General features: G+C 57.4%; 1 protein-coding gene across 2 annotated transcripts; it reads right to left on the bottom strand.

Moving 5' to 3' along the window:
- Positions 1 to 463: 463 nt before the first annotated feature.
- MED25 (mediator complex subunit 25) lies at positions 464 to 17,685 on the bottom strand. Of its 2 annotated transcripts, none has more exons than XM_055413184.2 (18): positions 17,390 to 17,685; positions 17,249 to 17,294; positions 16,541 to 16,665; positions 11,035 to 11,133; positions 10,508 to 10,628; positions 10,149 to 10,311; positions 9,895 to 10,025; positions 9,614 to 9,701; positions 9,338 to 9,531; positions 8,786 to 8,914; positions 8,288 to 8,373; positions 8,157 to 8,214; positions 7,955 to 8,062; positions 5,611 to 5,799; positions 5,180 to 5,251; positions 4,858 to 5,076; positions 4,427 to 4,607; positions 464 to 2,188 (listed from the first exon to the last, which is right to left on the bottom strand). In XM_055413184.2, exons 1-18 carry the CDS (start codon positions 17,668 to 17,670, stop codon positions 1,944 to 1,946), a joined length of 2,535 nt encoding a protein of 844 aa, XP_055269159.2. In that variant the 5' UTR covers positions 17,671 to 17,685; the 3' UTR covers positions 464 to 1,943. The 2 variants fall into 2 exon arrangements, with proteins under 2 accessions (XP_055269159.2, XP_088686029.1); XM_088829903.1 differs by lacking the exon at positions 464 to 2,188 and adding an exon at positions 3,853 to 3,984.
- Between the last annotated feature and the right edge of the window lie 1,248 nt (positions 17,686 to 18,933).

Genomic DNA, 18,933 nt, shown 5'->3' on the forward strand with positions numbered 1-18,933 from the left:
TTTTTTTGGTTTTAATTTGAATGCCGTGAGGTGGGGCAAGCACTCCCCAAGTTCGCCACAGTCCCCGTCAATCCCTGTCGTCTTACACCCGTCCGTGTCACCCATTTCCATCACCTGCCTGGCCCCTGGAGCCGTCTGAGTTTCCGTGAACCCCTGCGACACACACCGCCTGGGAGGCCTCACCCGCTTTCCCTTCTTCGACCTCCTGTCTGCCTCAGGGTCGACGAGGGAGCTTGCGCTTGATGCTGAAGCCCATCTGCCCTCCCTCCCCCGATGGAGCGCTTGCTTTGAAGGTTCCAGAAGACTCTAGGGCAGGGATCGTAAACTCAAACGCCTGCAGGAGCCAGGTGGGCCACATAAATGAGTGAACTCGCCAGGCATAAGAAAAGTCGACGGCCAGAAATAGAATCAAATGGAATCTTTACTGAACGCTGGTGAATGCATGGAACAGAATACAAACAGGTATGGTACTGGAGTTTATCTTTCAAATCCAAATTGAAAAAATACAAATTGAAAAATAGAAATATTACTAAATTTTTTTTTTCTCTTTTGTAATTCTTCCGCTCCCTGGACTATGAAGCCTGGGGGGGGGGGGGGCGGGCCTCATCCATGCCACTCCTGGGTGTCAAAGGCGGGACTGGTGGCTGAAAACTCGACCTGGACTCCTGAAGCTGGGAGCGGCATTGAACTTGATTCAGTTTTGTAACGGAAAATGGCTGTTCACAAGCATAGGTGCTTCCAGACATGGAGATTCAGGACGACTACTGGAGAGCGGGGAGGGGCTGTCATCTTCTGAGGGAACCCACTGAGCGACCAGCAGCCCACTGCCCTGGAGCTCAGCAACTAGTATTTGCGGTCTGCATTCACACGATTGACAGCAACCAAGAAAAGCAAATGGGACAGTGTTCGTTCATTTTCATCAAGTCTGGAGGCCGGGAGCCTTGGGGCAGTTCGGTCTTTAGCCCCATGAATTGAGTAGATGCTGTCCAGGCCATGCCTTTCATTTCTGCAGCCACAGAAAGGGAGTCAGAATACTCCCTGCCAACGCTTCCCCGTTTCTGCCTGGACTGGGTGAACATGATCATACATTCAAGTAGCTGTTTGTGAATGTCCTTGGGAGAAAAAAAGTGTTCAGAAAACTTTGACCCAAAGTCTGACTGACCTTCTCAGGGGGATCAAGGTGTGGCTTCTGGCTCACCTGAAATAAGCCAAGTTGTGGACTGCAACAGTTCAGACTGGTTCCACGTGTCACATAACAAGGTCGCAGAGCTATGAAACACACTGGGTCAAATTCATCACCAGCCTGCCCGTGATTAAGGTACACAAGCCTGTCATGGATGCCGTGTTGTGTGTTCCACTGACCTCTCACGGCAAGGTTGGTGCCTGGCAATTGATGCGATGACTTGAGTCTCTGCCAATGACGCCCCCTCGGATCGAGGTGACCCGCCTGCGTCCCCAGGGACACGGATGGTTTGATCACCACCGTGGTCTGTAGCTGTGCTTAGGTGTTTAGACCAGCTTTCATGAAAAGTGTGTGTTTCTCCTGACACACAGAAAACAAGTCACTGCCCAGGGTTGGGCCTGCCTTGGCACCATGTCACAGCTTTCTTCGGTCACATCGAGATTCTCCACACCACAAATAAATAAAGCTAACTGGGTGGTGATAGATAGTTCATGAGCAGCGATAGAAAAGGCCACAACTGATCTGACTCAGTCAAGCAACTGGATGTATCGATCTTCAGATTTCTCTTCCCCTCCCGCGAGACGCGGACGCCTGCTGGACTCAAGACGATGGTCCAAGCAGATGGGGGTTTCTGTTCGGCGGGGGGCATCTCTTCGGCTCCCTTATAAACTGGATGGCCATGGGCTGCTTCGTGTCACGTGATTCCGGAGCCTGGAGCAACAGCCGCGCCGCTGCTCCCGTCGGCTTTCCGAAACCGGCCCTACGGACACTTGAGGCCCTTCTTCAGCTCATCGAGAATCGCGTCCCGCGTCTGCTCGGTGTACTGGTCGAAGCTCTTACTGTGCTTGGACTCATAGTGGCGCTTCAGGTTGTACTCTTTCAACACAGACACGATTTTTTTGCATATTAAGCACGTAGGCATGCTCTTCACCTCCACAAAGAAATAGGCTCGCTCCCATTTCTCTCGAAACACGTGGCCCTCTCGTTCTCTCTTTCGTTTTGCCACTTTTGGTAGAGACATGGGTACAAGAAAGGTTTCACTGTCTCCGAATACGACCCCGGGGACACCAACCGTGCCAGCCCCGTGCCGAAGGCGACAGCCTTCTGCCTCGTGGTAGGGGAGTCAGGAGGGAGTGGTGGGGACTGTGGCGAACCAGAGAGCACACACCCCGTGCAGAGGGACGGCTCCAGCCCGTTGTTTGCTGGGCGGGAGGGTGGACCCAGGGGAGCCAGATCTTCTGACTTGTCAAGAGAAGACAAGACTACAGATTTTGTGTGTGTATGTGTGGGTGTGTGAGAGAGAGAATCATCCTAATTTTTACAACTAACCCGTTAGGGAAAAAAATGCCACATAGCCTAACACAGGGAAGGCCAAACAAAACTCATCTGTAGAGTGGCCCAGGGGCCACCAGATTGCAACCTCTCTCCTGGGACGGGGTCTGGGCACCTGATGCTAACAGGCATCTCAAACAATGTGGACGCTGGCGGTCCACCTCTGGACCACACTCTGAGCATCACTGCTCCGGGGTCGGTCTGACAACAGGCAACTAAGTCTCTGCCCACAGGCCAGAGCAGCTGCCCCCTTGGATGTCTCCCTAAGGACAGCCTCAGGCCCCTTGCCTCATTATACCCCAAACCTATATCTCCACCTAACATCCCCGCCAGGTCTCCCATCACCAGGATGGCCCCACTGTCCACTCTGTCCAAAGCCCCAGAAGCCTGGTCTCTGCCTGCTCTCTCCACACGAGACCTCTTCCATTCCTGCGTCTTCAACCACCAAGCACACACACTGCCGCTAAGGACACACCCCGGGCTCCCAGTGTGGCCTCTGTCCCTCGGATGTCCTGGACCATCAGCAATGACCACTGGCTCCTCCTCCCGGCTCCTGCCTCTGGGAGGCCCACTGTCTACCAGCACCCAGGCCAGGTCCTAGGGACCACCCTGGACCCCACCCTACACCCGTAACTTATTCCACATGGGCACGCCAGTTTCTGGCCTCACCTCTCCTGCCCCCCAACTCTGGCAGCTCCTCTGGCCGCTCCCTCCCCAGGAACGTCACCCTCGGCTCCTCCCTGCCTCCTGTCTTGCCCCATCACATCCCACAGCCCACAGGGGGCTGACACCCAGCCGACCCAGGCCTGGCCCCGGGCCTGGCCTCCTGCACCCCCTGGACAAGCCTCCAGCTGCTCAGTTTGGAATCTGAGCTCCCTCCCCGCCTGACACCTGCCCACCTCTCCAGGCCTTCCTTCCCCACCAAAGGCTCGTGCTCCCAAAGGCCTCCTCCAACTTGTCCTCTGACCATCCCAGGCTTCCTCCTGCCCCACACGTTCCTTTCTGTCATCTCCGCACCTAGACTGTCACCACCTTCCTTCACAGCCTCGCTGACTGCGCTCACAGACCCCACCGGCCTAGCTGGCTCACAGGCCTCCTCTGGGCCCGCCTGGTACTCTCTCTACCTCCATGGGCGCTCGTGGTCCCAGGACCTCTGCCTACAGCCTCTTCACTTCCCGAAGTCAGGCTGCACCAGATGGTCTGACTCACCACCGAGGCCCCGGCCTCACCAGCCCGGGGCCGCGGGGGCATCTGCTAAAGTGAGAACAAGGGCAGAGGTGTCTCCCCCCATCTCCTCCTGCCCAGTCCTGGGGGATGTCAGTGACGGGAGCCGGGGCGTGTGTTAAAAGGAACTTTATTGGGTGTCGGGGTTCAGATGAGGTCCATGAGGATGTCGTCCTCCATGACGCTGGGCTGCAGGCCCGGCTGGGGGACCGGGCCCCGGGGCCCCCCGCTGAGCAGCATCTGACCTGGGGGGCAGTGGGAAGGGACTGCATCTCCCAGTGGTCCCTGGGGCCCGGGAGGGCCCTGGGCCTGAGTCCTCCCTCCGCCTCTGAAGGCCCGAGGCATGGGGGAGTCGAGGGAGCCCCAGGGGGACCCCAGAGGCACCTCCTGACCCCACGTGGCCACAGGCTGTCGGCCTCCTGTGAGCCTGTGGGGGCCCATCCCCAGCACAACTCTCCAGCCCTGAGACTTTCCCAGCAACTCCAGAGGACAGAGGCAGGGAACGGGGGGAAGAACACCTGCTGCCTTGGCTCTCGGTACCCTGGGCTGTACCTCTTGGGGGCCCATGGAGCCCCCACGAGCCGCAAGGGCTGCCGCTGTTCCTGAGTCCCAGGACTTCACTTCCCAGAAGTCATGGGACGCTGGGACACTCAGCCCAAGCCCTGGGCCATCCCCAAACCCCCTTACCTGGCAGTGGAGCTCTCGGGGGAAGCTGAGCAGGCCAGGACTGGGCCGGCGGCGGGTGAAGGAGTGGGGGCCCCAGCTGGGGCTGCCCCAGACCCTGGTGCGGTGGGGGCAGCAGCGCAGGGGCCCCTGGTGGCTGGAGGTGGTGGAGGGAGGCCTGAGGCGGGGGCACCCCAGTCTGGGGCTGGGGGGGCAGAGAAAGTGGCTCAGAGGCCCCGGCAGAGAGCCCCCACCTGCCCCACTCCCTGGCGGAGCCTCTAGTCTTCCTTCAAAGGAATCTCAGCAGAAGCTCATATAGGACGTGTGGGTAAGGGCTGGGCCGACCTCCAGTCACCCACTCCCATCAAACCAACTTCCCACCTCCACGAGAAAAGGAATCTGACTGTCAAGCCCAGGAACCCTGGTTCCCATATGACGCCCGCCCCGAATCTCACCGGGGGCGGGTTGAGGAGGAGGCTCCGCAGTTGGGGGTTGGCCCCGGGGTTCTGGGGCCGGAGGAGGGGTCCGGGAGGGGGCGGGCCAGGGGCTGCTCCAGGAGGGCCTTGCGGGGCGCCTGGAGGGGCCGGGGCAGCACCCTGGGGCTGGGGCTGCCCGGCAGCTGCAGAGGCCCCCACGGTAGTCTGAGGCTGGGGCTGCGGCGGGCGGAGCTGGAGCTGACGGCAAGAGACAGGGATGAGAGATGGAGCCCCCAGACCCCTCTAGTGAGGTCAGAATCACAGCATCCTCTGCATGCCGCTCCCCCGCCCCTGTCCTCACCAGGTTCTGCGAGGGTCTTGCCTGGTCCTCCAGAATGGGACCCAGCCCAGGGGGCGCCTGCTGGGCGCCCATCTGTGTGGGGAGAGAGGGAGCAGGTCAGTGGCTGCGCAGGAAGTCCCTGTGCCAGGGAGGGTCTGTGCCCTGAACAGGACCGTCAGGAGCTGGGAATGTTTTCCTGGGCGGGGGTAGGGGGTTGTCTAGAATGTAAACTTTATGCCCCTCAAGAGGAAACTGTGTCTTAGAGATTCAACAAGAATACTCTTTATAAAGGAGAGAAAGGCTGCAGGGAAACAGGGGGTGAGACTAAACTTGGTGAAGGAGGATATGCCCAGCACTGGAGCCCCGGGAGGGCCCCGGGGGTCCTGCCATGAGAGCTGGGGCCCAGTAGGGCAGTACAGGCCCCGGGCCAGGAGAGCCGCGGTGTCGCTCACCCCGCGCTGCTGCTCCAGCTTCTGCTGCTGGACTTGCTTGTGGTTGGTGATGACCTGCCGGATGCCGTTGACGAAGCCGCTCTGGTCGTAGGGGATGAGGCCCATGAAGATCTTCTTTTTGGATGAGTACAGGAGCATGAGCACGCGTACCTCGCACGGGGCCGTGTGGGGGAAGTGCACACAGCCCGCCTGCGGGGAAAGGATCAGAACCCGTCACACCCTGCAGAAGGGGGCACCCCACCTCTCTGGGGTTTAGAAGGTTCTAGAAGCCCCACAGGCCAGGAGTGGCCAGCTTTCTGCTCTGAAAGGTGGAGGAGACTCCAGGTTTGGCTTGAGGCTGCTCCAGAGAGCTCGGTGCCCGAAGGAACAGGGTGTAGCTGGGACCCCTGCTAATGTCTGGGGGAGAGCAGGGGAAGCCCCCTCCAATCTTGCCCCCCTCAAAGGGCTTGCAGCTGACAGGGAGGGAATTCAACACAGAGCTGACATGGGAAGCACGAGCTCAGTGATGGTGGCAGACACCCTGACTGACTAGGGATCCGGGAAGCCCCTGGGGTGCCACACCCACTCAACCTCAGCGTCTGCAGTCAGACTTGCGGGAGACGGCGCTCACACCTCAAGGGACAGACCCGGGTATCACGTCCACCGTCCTGCGCGGGGCTGGATACACAGGAAGTGCCCGGGGAACGCTAGTGAATGTGAAGCAAGGCCCTAACACGAGAGGCTTCTGCGAGAGGGGCTCTTAGTGGAGGAGGGGCTGAGGAGCTTGGGGAACTGGTGGAACCTCGGCCAAGCCAGTCTCGCTTTCTCAGACGAGGCAGACCCTACTAGTTGCTTAACACCTGCCCCCTCCCTGTGTGGAGAACCCCGATTTTGTTTGGGTAGCAACACGTCCAGGCCCCAGGGCACTCATTGGTGCCCGCTCCGCTGCGGTCTCCTCTGTCTCCACGGGTGGCCCAGGGCTAGGTCTGGCCCAAGATGTGAAAGGAAACCTGCTTGCGTGTGTGGGAACGTGTTTTCCTAAAGGAGGAGAAATACAGGCTCATAACATACTTCCTCCTTGTCCTCCTACGTTAAGTCAGACAGGATTCCTCGAGCTTCAGGAACCGTCTCACAGTCACGAAAGAGAAACAAGGGAGCCCAGAGAGCCTGGCCCTGACACCAAGGGGCTACAGACCCAACCCTGAGTGCCCTCCTCTGGACGTCCTGTGACACGCCACAAGTGAACGCCTGCTTGTGCCCAGCTCTCAGAATCCAGATCCACACTGTGAGGGAGCCCAAGCCACACAGGGAGGCCACACGGAGGCACTCGGATGACCAGGCGCAGCTGAACCCCAGGTGACGGGCACCACCATGAAAGGGGGCCATCTTGATCTCCAGCCCAGACGAGCGTCCAGATGAGCACAGTCTTAGCTGCTCTCTGATGGCAACCCCATCAAAGACCCTGAGCAAGACTAGTCCAGCTGAGCCCAGCGGACCCACACAAAACTGTGAGAAATAATAAACTGCTGGTCTAAGCCTTCACCCCAAGCATCTATCTGTTCTAAAAACTCTGCCGGTTGGGTGCGCTGTTAGTTGCAGTTGGAGGCATTCTTAACTCTCAGGATTGCCTTCTTTGGAGAATTTTCCTGAAGGTTCCATGAGATAACCTACGAGGAGTCCCCTCTCCTGGAAAAAAGCTAGGTTCCCAGAACGGACTCAGTAACTGGTTCTGGTCCTATTTAGAGACCCTCCCTTAGTGCTGTGAGCTGAATGGTGTCCTCCAAAAACACATGTTGAAGTTCCAGACAGTGACACCTGGGAACGTGACATCATTGAAAACGGTGTGTGGAGGTGACGAGTTAGGATGAGGTCATCCGAGGGCCCCAGTCCAAATGACAGGTATCCCCATAAGCAGACAGACACACACCAGGAAGAGAGCACCATAGTGAAGACACACAAGTGAACACGGCCACATGACGATGACAACAGGAGACTGGACTTGGGCTGTCTAAGGCCAAGCCCGCCTGGGGCTACCACCCGCAGGAGGCAGGGAGGGGTCCTCCCCCAGAGCCTCCAGCGCATGCGGCCCTGCCTACTCCCTGGTTTTGATTCTATTTCTCTTTTCTAGGAGCGCGGGAGAATGCACTTGTTGTTCTCAGCCCCAGGAAGCCGTGACACCCCGCAAACCCCTCAGAGCCCAGAGCTTTCTCCAATGGCTCCTGTCATACCCTGCCACAGTTTTAACGTGGAAGAGACCTCAATCTGGCGCAGAGTTTAGGAGCCCAGCATCACAAAGGCAGCCCCACCATCAAAAACGGCTCCCTGGGCCCAGGACAGGAAGCCACCGCCCAGCCGCCCGACTCACGAAGCCGTTGCCCATGATGCGGTAGAGGCCTTTAAGAGAGTCCAGGTCCTTGTTGGTGAAGTGGAACTGGACCATCCTCGAGTTCCGGAACAAAGGGCCCAGGGTGGTCTGCAGGAGACACCCAGGTCAGCAGGCGTGCAGAGCAGGGCGTGCGGAGGACAGAGGCAGAGGGGTGGGCGGTCACCCGCCGCCGGCCACTCACCAGCAGCTGCTGGGGGATGAGCTGCATGATCAGCTTCTGGGGCCACTGCTCTGTTTTCCTGGGGCAACACCGGGAGAAGCGTCAGGAGACGCACTCCCCGGCCCACCACCCCTCCACCCCCAGCCACCTACAGGTTCTCGCCATGATTCACGTAGACCTGACAAGGCAGTGACCGGGTCAGCTTGGTGTTAGCATCCACGGAGGCAGGTTTGGGCTTCTAAGGGGGAAAGAAAGGTGTATCTGGGTGAGAAGGGCCCTGAGCCTCCATTCCTTTGACCTCTCCACCCTTCCCGGGGAGCCCTCAAAGCTCAGGATAACCCCCCAGTCGAAGGCCCACAAGCCCTGGGCCCCTTCATCAGACCACCAATCCAGCAATCCTCCGGCCTTCCAGTTCCACAAATGTGGGCCTCCTGCTCCTGCCCTCAAACCCCACCACCCACTGTCCCCTCCATACCACGATCTCCTGGGACATCCCTGGACCGAGAAGCTGAGACTTCTCTTAACCCTGAACTCTGGGCTACACACCCCAGGCTTCCTCGGGATTATGCTGAGGACGACAAACCCCATGACCCCACGGGCGCTGGTCCAGCCCTGCAGCACACCAGGGCTGGCCCGACGGAGCCACTCACCTCCTGCCACTCAAGGACCCCGCTCCAGGCCAGGAGTTTGTTGGAGACTGACTGCTGCCCGCCAAGGGCTGGGGCCCCGAGCTGGGCCGGGGAAGGGCCGCTCACCCCGCCCGGGGCCACGGTGCCCACCTGGCAGAGGGGAAAGAGAAGGAAAGGCCACAGGGCAGGGTCAGACCATCTCCTGGGAGAGCTGTCCTGAGAGGGCCAAGTCAACAGGCAGAAGAGAACCAAGATCCCTTCCTGTGTTCCCCCAGGCTCAGAACACCACTGGGCCGCACCTGGGACCAGACACTCTAATCCTGCAGGATTCAGGTTCTCTCAAGGACCCTGGACTCCCAGAACCCTTTGGGCTCCTCAGAACAGTCTTCTCCCACCCAGAAGTCCCCGCCCACGATTCTGCCCCCAGACCCATTAGCCTCAGCCTTGCCTGTAGCACAGGCTCTGTGAGCTCCCAAGGACCTCAAACGCCAAGACCCATGTGCCCTCGGGCCCTCTTCAGGAAGGCCGTCCTTGCCTCCCTGCACTGTTGGCAGCCAGGAGGCAGGCACCTACCATGGACGGTGCCCCGGGCTGTGCAGGGGGGGCCAGGCCCGGGCCTGGGGCCACGGTGGAGACCAGGCTGGGCTGGGAAGCGGGAGGCGGCTTGGGGGCACCGGGGGGCCCTGGGGGCAGCTGGGTGGCCTGGGTCTGGCTGTAGGGGGGACCCACCCCCGGAGTGGCCTGCTGAAGAGGGTTGATGGGCGAGACTGTGGGAGAGACCAAGGGAAGTGGTGTGGGCGGGGGTGCAGAGACCTGGCTGCCCGAGCCCATGCCCCTGCTGGTACTCACAGCGAGGGCCCAGCCCCGCCTTCTGGTTCTTGGCCGCCTCCACGGCATTCTGGGCAGCCACCTGAGCTGCACTCAGGTTCCCGGGGACCTGGTGACAGAGGGGAGGGGTTACTGAGGACCATCCTGCCCAGCTCCACAATCCTGAGGACGCGACTCCCAGCCTGAAGAGTCCCACCCTCCAGGCGTCTCAGGGGAGACTCCCCTAACCCCCAAGGCTTAACAAGTCCAACCAGGTCTCTGCCAAGCCCTAGGAGCACATCCCTCCCCGGCAACATCCATACCTGGTACTGCTGGGGGACCGGTGGCAGAGGCTGCTGAGGGGCTGTCGAGAGCGCAGTGCCTGCAGGTGCGGCTGGAGGCAGGGGCACAGGCTGCTTGGGCTGGAGGGGGCCTGGGGCTGAGCCACCCCCAACTGAGTGCCGAGGATGATCGGTCGAGCGCAGTAAGAAGGGGATTGAGAGACACGAAGAACACCCAAGTGAGAGGGAGCTGGGGAGGACACCCCCAGCCCCGCCGCGCCGGCCCGGGGGCTCACCCGGCAGCACGAGCCCCCGCACCAGCACCATGTGCCGTGGGTCCTGGCTCACGTCCGCTGGCGGCTGCAGGGGCTCCAGCACGGCCGGAGGCGCCGCCTTCTCAAACAGCAGCCTCAGGGCAGGCAGCTTCCGGGGGGACACGATGGAGAAGTAGATTCCTCGCTGCACAAGCGGGGACGAGCAGTCAGGACGAAGCCACGGAGCCAGGCTCTGGGACAGGAGGCCCAGGACCTAGAGTGGCTGCCCTGGGCGATTCTGGGTTGCAGCTCTCCCAGCAGGAGCCAACGGCATCTGTGCCCATCCTGAGACCCAGGCCGGCAGCCCCCAGCACCCCCCTCCCAGGTCCGGGAGTCATCACCTCTCCGATCTTCTGCACCAGAGTCTCCGTCGTGCACCCCGAGTACGTGGTGCTCTCGACAGCAGGCAGCAGGTACGGGGGTGAGTTGCAGATAAGGAGGCAGACTCGGTGTGTCTGGCCGCTACCGGAGACAAGGAAAGGTGAGGACAGGGTGGCAGCAGGGACCCCGAGGTAAGACCCAAGCCAGCAGCAGCAGTGACCCAAGTCCTCCATCCCCCTGGAAGTCAGGAGTGGGGACCCATTTCCCAGCTGAGAACGCTGAGGCCCAGAGACCCTCCTGAGTCGCTGGAAGTCACCCAGCCACAGGGAAGGCAGGAGGCACACTCCGAGCCAGCTCCCCTTTCGGATGAGGACTCCGAGACAGGGAGTGGGCTAAGGGATATCTCCTGCCTCCTGGCTCCCAGGGCCCGGCACAGACAGCCCACCCAAAGCCCCACAGGGAGGCCGGGGGTGGAGCCTGTGACCCACCAAGCGGGCTATGGGCCAGGTGGACAGATGGGCATGGGCCCCGTGCCAGGCACACTCACATCTGCTCCCGCATCTTCTTGAAGTCGTCGAACAGCTGCAGGGCCGTGCTGAGGCCTTCGGCGATGAGGCTGCAGCTCTCACCACCCCCACCCATGAACCTGCAGGGGGCAGGCAGTCAGCCCCTGGGGTACTCAGGGCCGCCACCCCCAGCCCCCAGGTCACCTGGAAGGGGCTCACGCTTGGGCCAACGCTCTCCGCAGCCTGTGCCCTGCAGGATGGGGACACTCAGAGTGCACCGCCCTAGCCCCAGTGCTGGCACAAGGACAGGTGTTGTTCGTCATTTCCTGAGAAGGAGTTCCTCTGGCAAGAGGCCCCATCAGAGAACAGAGAAATGACCCGGGACACTAAGCCCAGAAGCCTACGCTGAGGCCCAGTCCCCACGCGCCTGCCCCGCACTGGGCCATCTGCCTGGCTTCCCCTACCTTCCCAGTCTGCTGTGGGGCCTCCTCTGCCCTCCCACCTTTAGGGGTGAAACTGCATCCTTCGAAAACGTATGCTGAAGTCCTGACACCCCACCCCAACTACCACAGGATGCGACTGGATTCTGAAACAGGGTCTTTACAGAGATGAATAGGCCATGATGAGGTCGGCAGGGTGGCCTGAACCCAATGTGACCAGTGTCCTTATAAGGGGGATGGGGAAGCAAAGACAGACACGCTCAGAGGAAAGGAAACATGGATGCGATGAGAGAAGGGGCGGGACACCATGTGGAGATCAGAGGGACACCGCACAGGCCAAGGAACGTCTGGGGCAACCAGAAGCTGGAAGAGGCAAGGAAGGACGACCCTCCCCTACATGTTCCAGAGGGAGCATGGCACTCCCCCGACCCCCCGCCACCGTCATCTCACACTCCTGGACCCAGAACTGAAAACTTGCTATGGTTGTAAGCCATCTTGTTCCCAGTACCTTTTTCCAGCAGCCCTAGGAAATTATGACAGACACACTCGGTCTCTCCTCCACCTGATCTACAGAGGGGTCACCGGTGTCCGTCCCCGTGGGGTGGGTGGCAGGCCTCTGCTAGACGGCAGCTGCTACCACCATGACTCTCTGGGTCACGTGGTGGCAAGGCTGACCCTTTGCCGCGGGGGACATCTATGCAGACTGCGCCCTGTGGCTCTGCACCATGGCCCCTGAGTCTGTGTCTGCACCTGTCTCCCCCACCAGGCATGGATGAGGTCTGTTCTTGTCCCCAGTCACACACGCCCCACCGCCCACCCAGTATGGCACAGGGGAGGGTTTGGAACTGTGTGTTACATAAACAAACGGCCTCAAATCCAACCTTGGTCATCAAGAACAGAGCCAGGCCTGCCCCGCCCTGGGCCCTGCCCACCTTCCTGCTCCATCGCTTGCTCCCTGGGTGCGTCCGAGAAGGTCTTGGATGCCCCTGGAGTCTGTCATCCGCCACACACCCAGGTCCCTGGCTGTGCTGTCCACCCGAAGACCACACACCGCCACCCACTGTGGCCCAAGTGGAAACCCCACATACCTATCCCAACTCCCAGCCCCGTGTCATCCTCCTCCAGGAAGCCTTCCCCACCTGCCACATGAATTTAGGGCTCACCCTTGATCACATGTCCCCCAATACCACGACTGTCAAATTCTTCCTACAGCCCCAAGAAAGCGCAGCCCTCAGTGAAACCTGAGCCAGCTCTATGATGTGCCCAAGGACACACTTCCCGAAGGGCTCCGGGAAGTGCCTTCTGAATAAGTGAGCCACCAAAGTGTGACCCCTCCGTGCTCTACCTGAATTCTTCCCCAGTGTAGATTTCGGTCCTGTGCTCCCACACTCAGGGCGCTCAGCCCACACTGCTCCTCCTCCCTACCACCCACTCCCCAGATCTCCTCCTCCTCCTCACCATCGAGACTCTGGTTTGCACAGGAATTTTAATGCCACAGAGCTGGGGCAGAGGCCGATGAATCAACCAACCCTGGATCCACCCTACTGCCAACAGCCTCTCCTGGAAGAAATCAAGCCATCTTCCCGGCCGGGCTAAGGGTAGGGTTGAGGGGTAGGGGAAGAGACAGGAAGCAGCTGCTGCAGGAATGCGGGGTCTTCTCTCAGAGGGATGAAAATGCTCCAGAACTAAACAGAAAACGGCTGCACAACATTTTAAATGTACTAAATGCCACTGACTTGTCCACTTGAAAATGACTGCTTGTGTTATGGGAATTCACCTCAATTTCTAAAAAAGATAATAATTTGAAGGAAAATGAGATTGAGTGACCACTCTGAGATCCTAGAGTTTGCTTTTTTTTTCTTAATCAATATTAAACGTAAGCCATCTGTCACCAGCTCAGAGAGAGACACATAACAAATATTTTGTCTAGAGAAAAACTTAAAACTGGGGAGCAGGAAAAAAAAATATGGCCAGTTGGGAAGTAGGTTTTTAAATATAAAAAAATTTCAAATAAATCCCCTAGATTAGAAACAGAAAGTGAAAGTGAAAAATGAAAGTGTCCTGGGTGATACAGGTGGGCTCTGACTCACTGCTTCCTTATTCTCACACCCCGCCCCAATTGTTTCTCCTGAGGTCATACCCCTGAGTCCTTGTCACTCACTTTCTCAAACTAAGGGGCCCCTCCCCTGGAGCCCCCCAGAGGGACTAATCAAAATGAATGAATGTGAACCGCAGCCAGCCCTGACCAGTGACTGCAGCAGCCTGTCACCCCAAGGAAACACCAGTTCCAGGGGGCCAGGACCCTGCTTGCCTTCTGCCCCCTCAGTGCCCGAAACAATCTGCCCCACAGATTGTCTGTTGAATGAATGAACGCACACACCAGGGAACGAATGAAGGCGCAAACGCACTGTCATGACGCTATGGGAAAGACACCTGGACTGTCCCTTCTGATGCTGGGTCACTAGCTGTCGGGGGTGGGGGAACCACCTCGCTCGTCAGACAGGAAACGTAACATCAGAAATGAATCTCCTCAAAGCAAGCACTTTCCACAAGTCACACTGCCTGCTTTGTACTGTAAGTAATGGAGGTTCCAAGAGAAGATAAGGTTTCTCCACGTGAACAAAACTTGCCGACTTTCTTTGTGATCTCTGTTACAGACTTCCCCAGACGTCACAGAAACTTAATTTAGATGGTTACATAGGACCTGATAAAACACTGCTGACTCTGAATATTCAATAATGGCTTAAAGTGTTTATCGGCTGATTGGGAGGATTCTGGTGAACAGGCAGCACACAAAGCTTTCGTTTTTGGTTAAACAGACAGTGTATTCTAAGCTGGCTAAGACAGAGGGTGAATATGGGGTGGAAGTTTTCAAAAAATATTTCCCTCTTATCTTCCTAGTGCCCCTGACATTTTAAACAAGGGGTTTCACTATTTCTCCTGACTGGTGATTCCTTTCCTTACAACTTTCATTCGTTTGTTTATTCAGCAAAGGTCTCCTGGGCCTCTTGGGTCTCAGGCCCCTGCTGGAGGCAAACAGCAGGAGAAATACCCAAGGCCTGGACATTCACAGTCCAGAGGTGTGGAGCTGCAACAGGGACACACCTGGGAGCAATGCGGGTAGAGGAGAGAGCAACTGACCGCTTGCCGGAATCAGGGAAAGGACGTCTGCGTTGGCTCTCGATGTTTATATAGGCGTTTACCAGGGAGAACCAGAGTATGAAGTACATTCTGGACATTCGTTCATTCACTTGTTCTACAAAGTTTTCCTTAGGGCTCTTTCATGCCAGGCCCTGTGCTGGGTGCTAGAGACTTGAGGGACACCAGACTTGGACTTGAACCTCAAGGAGCCCCCATTCCACATTATTCAAGTCTCACCACAATCTGTTCCAGAGGTTCTCGACTGGGACGGATTCTGTCCCCAAAAGGACATCTGACAATGTCTGGAGACATCTTTATTTTTATTGTTTATCACACTGGGGAGGGAGGGGACCACTGGCATTTGGGGGGTAGGGACCGGGGATGCTACTCAACTTCTTACAACACACAGGAAAGCCCCCCACCCCTCCACAACATACATACAATAATCACATGGCCCAAAGGGTCAACAGTGCTGAGGCTGAGAAACCCTGCTCCGCCCTGACCATGAATTCTAACAACCATAAGGGGGGAATGTGAACGTGCAGCGCCTGGTCTAGCACACGAAGCCAGAAACAAAACAAGTGTTCAACAAACATTTGCTGCAGGGGTGAACGAAGATAACAGCAGCCCATGAATCCGTGCTGTTTAATGGACTCTGACCAGACCCTGACTTGAACACAGTATGAAGATTAGCTTCTGTGACCCTCCCCAGAGTGCCGATATGGACTACCGTTATCCCTCTGCAGACCAAGAAACCAGAAAACAAATGAACAGCAAAAGTTGAGGGAGCACTTAATCGTGTCAGGCACTGTTTTCAACAGTCATCAACTCCTTTGATTCCCAGAGTTCCCTACAGTGTCACTGGAACCAGATCTCTGATGAGCGCCATATCCTGGTATTCATGCCCCCTCCAACACTGAACAGAACTGACCTCTATACTAAACAGAATGTGACACAAATGATGGTGTGTGACTTCTAAGATTTGATTTAAAAAGCTCTGTGGCCTCCTTTTGCTCTTTCTGTTGGACTGCTCAGGCTGAGGAAGGCCAGCTGCCATGCTGGGAGGACACTCAAGCAGCCCCATGGAGAGATGTCTTAGGAATAACAGCTAGCAAGGAACTGAGGCCTCAAGCCAACAGCCACAGGGTTAGCCACCTACAGTCAGATGATTGCAGTCCCAGCTCATCGTGACTGAAATCCCACAAGAGGCTGTGAGTGAGAACCATCCATCAAAGCCACCCCTGAATTCCTTACTTAAGGAAACAAGCCACTAAATTAGTTTTTTTTTTTTTTTTTGGCTGTGCCCCTCAGCATGTGGGATCTTAGTTCCCCCACCAAGGATCGGACCCATGTCCCTTGCAGTGGAAGCACAGAGTCCCAACTGCTGGACCATCAGAGAATTTGTCACTAAGATTTAATCTGTTTTCCCAACACTGGATAAGTAACAGGACGACTATAAGTATTATTACTGTTCCCCTTTTAGAGATAAGTTCTATTAGACACAGGGGACAGGGACTCTTGGGTCTGGGAGTCCTGTTGTGGTAGAGCTGAAAAGTGGCCCCAGGCTGTCTGCACCTGCAGTGTGAACCATCAAAATTTACTCCAAAGCACAGAGGCTTAGCCCCACCCCTCTTGCACTCAAGCTTCAATACCCCTGGTACAAAAAAGAAGGACTAGAGTAGACAGGAGAAGTAACAGACAGAAAAGGGAAGAATACATGAGGAGTAGGAGAGGGGTGCTGGACTTCCCCAGGCCTCCTTGACCAGGAAGTTCTTTCTACTTCCAAGCCAGGCAGCAACATCAGCTGAGCATACAGAACCGACCACTGAAGTGACTGAGGGACAAAACCAGTCCCCATCGCAGCCCTTTTTAGCAACCAATGTGAGGGGCTGGATCCACACCACCATTCCTCTGCGGTCCCTCCCAGGTTCCCCCAACCCTTCCCGAAGCCGAGAAAAGAGCTCACTTAATGCCATCGAGCCAGGTGACAAACTCATAGGCGCTGCTGGTGGGAGCGTGACATTGTACGTAGGACTCTGGAGCGCAGTCCACCGTGTTGAACACCACGAGGCTGTACTGGGTGCCCCCATACTGGGAGGGGAGGACAGAAGAACTTTTCATCTGGGACCCAGTCCCTTCTTCCCTCATGGGAGTCGGAGCTCCCAGCCCCTCCTCCCTCGGACCCAGGGGTCCAGACCCCAGCACTCCCACCTCAGACCCTCTCCCCTCGGGCCCAGCACCTGGGCCTCTACCCTTCTCGGACCCAGAAGTCCGGACCCCAGTCCCTCCTCCCTGGGACCCGGGGGTCCGGACCCCAGTACTCCCACCTCAGACCCAGGATCCGAGCCCTTCCCGCCTCGGACCCAAGACCTGAGCCTCCTCCCCTCTCGGACCCAGAAGTCCGGACCCCAGCCCAACCTCCCTCGGACCCAGGACCCGAGCCCCATTCTCCTGGAAACCAGAGTCCAGACCCCAGCTCCTCCCCGCTCGGACCCACAAATCCCGACCCCAGCCCCTCGGACCCAGGAGTCCAAACCCCAGCCCCTCCCGCCTCCGACCCCGGAGTCCGGACCCGAGCCCCTCCCACCTCGGGCCCAGGGTCCAGGTACCGCCCCCTCCTCCCGCAGACCCGAGACGCCCATCTTCCCTCCAACTCGAGAGTTCCAAGACTCACGTCTCCCCCGAAGTCCGTCTCGGCAGGAGGGCCGCCATTAAAATACCTGCGCGGGTCGGAAGTGAAAGATCGGGGTGAGGAGAGAGACGGTGGAAAGCTAAACTCGGAGGGCGGGGTTGGGGCCGCGGAAACGGCACTCACTCTATGGCCGGGAGCAGGTAGTGCTTGCGGAGCCCCTCGAAGTAGGGCCCCAGATTGGCCGTGCCCTCAATTACAAACACCACGTCAGCCACGAGGCCCCCGGCGCGGGCCGGGCCCTCCGACCCGGGGACCATGCCCCGCGCCGCAGACGCCGCCGCCGCCGCCACCGCCGCTGCTGCCGCCGCCGCCTCGGACGCCGCGGGCTGAGCGGAAGTGCGCCTGCGCCGCGCGCGCCCCCGCGCAGGGCGACCTCTAGGCGCCGGCGGCGCGCGGGCGGCCATGTTGGTGCGGGGCGCCCGCGGCGGGTGGGTTTATCTCCATCCTCGTTCGCACCCAGTGTGTGCAAGACTCAAAAAGGACCTGGAGAACTCCTTCGGGGACCAGAGGTGGAAGTTGGAATTATTGGCAGAACTTTCGAGGGCGAAATATACTGAAAGCGGCGCGTCAGACGCCATTTTTGAGGGGGGCGACCTTTCCGACACCGGTTTCAATGGAAGGGCCAGGAGACCTGGTTGCTATGCAACGCATACGCTGCCCTCGTTTTCCTAAAAAGACGGATTAGGTTTCTAGTTAACTTCTTTCTGGTGCTTGGGGGATGGGGGTGGGTGGGTCGTGTGAAGGGTCCAATCACAACGTCTGAAACGGGGTTACTAGGCAACGCTTTAAGGTGGCAATCAACTCTGAAGGGATTGCAGCTGTTTTTTCCCCACTGAAAGAAGCCGAACTCTAACCCAAGTGGAGGTTGCTAAGCAACACCTGATAGTTGTTTTCTGGGAGAAGAGCCAGAAACTGGCCTAGGACATAAATACATTCCAGGTGGATTAAAAATGTAACTATAACAAATGAAACCATAACACTGTATAATCCTGAAGACTGGGGAAAAAAGAGTTTCTTATCATTACAGCAAAGCCAGAGGACGGAAAATATTGAACTGTTTGTCCGCAGAAGACTTCATCAACCAAGCTGAAAATGATACCGTAAACTGTGGAAGTCACTGTAATATATGTGTTGACAGAAATTTACTACCCAAATACATATTACTGATCAATAAAAACTTAGGAAAACAGAAATACTTAATTTTTTTTAATTGGGGAGGAAACTAAGCAGGTTTTTCCCATTCGCAAAAAAATATTAAAAGTCGCTCATATGCACAAGTTAATAAGTGCTAACACAGGGTCCAATGATATACCATTTTATCTTTGTCATGTTAATTAATGTTGGAAAAATAAGTCCTTGAGGGCGGGAAGGTTTGGCTGAAATGAGCAGGCTCAGACGTGATCCAGTGGAGATGGAAACCAAAACAGCTCGCTCCAATGCAGTTTGTCGATATATTTCAAGGTAAAAGGGTGCCTTTGCGCTCAGCAGTATCACCGTTTTATCACATGTACTTTATTGATCCCGTTCTTTTATTTTCTTTGCTGAGCGCTCGTAAAGAAAATTCCAACATCCTATCACTTTACCTCTACCTGCTAGACAGGCATCTCCAAAAAGTTGCAGGTAACCACTATACCATTAACACCTCTAACAAAATTCTTATTTCTTGG

Source organism: Moschus berezovskii, chromosome 22 (assembly GCF_049115385.1).
Source record: "Moschus berezovskii isolate FMDL1 chromosome 22, NW_MosBer_1.0, whole genome shotgun sequence".
Taxonomy (NCBI): domain Eukaryota; kingdom Metazoa; phylum Chordata; class Mammalia; order Artiodactyla; family Moschidae; genus Moschus; species Moschus berezovskii.

What these genes read in the sequence shown, in the direction of transcription:
- MED25 (XM_055413184.2), bottom strand. Translation starts at nt 17,670, where the DNA reads ATGGCCGCCCGCGCGCCGCCGGCGCCTAGAGGTCGCCCTGCGCGGGGG. An exon ending in CAAGACCCTCGCAGAACCTG is followed by an intron (nt 5,077 to 5,179) that starts GTGAGGACAGGG and finishes TCTTGCCGTCAG; the next exon opens with CTCCAGCTCCGCCCGCCGCA. An exon ending in CCCGAGAGCTCCACTGCCAG is followed by an intron (nt 2,189 to 4,426) that starts GTAAGGGGGTTT and finishes CTCTACCAAAAG; the next exon opens with TGGCAAAACGAAAGAGAGAA.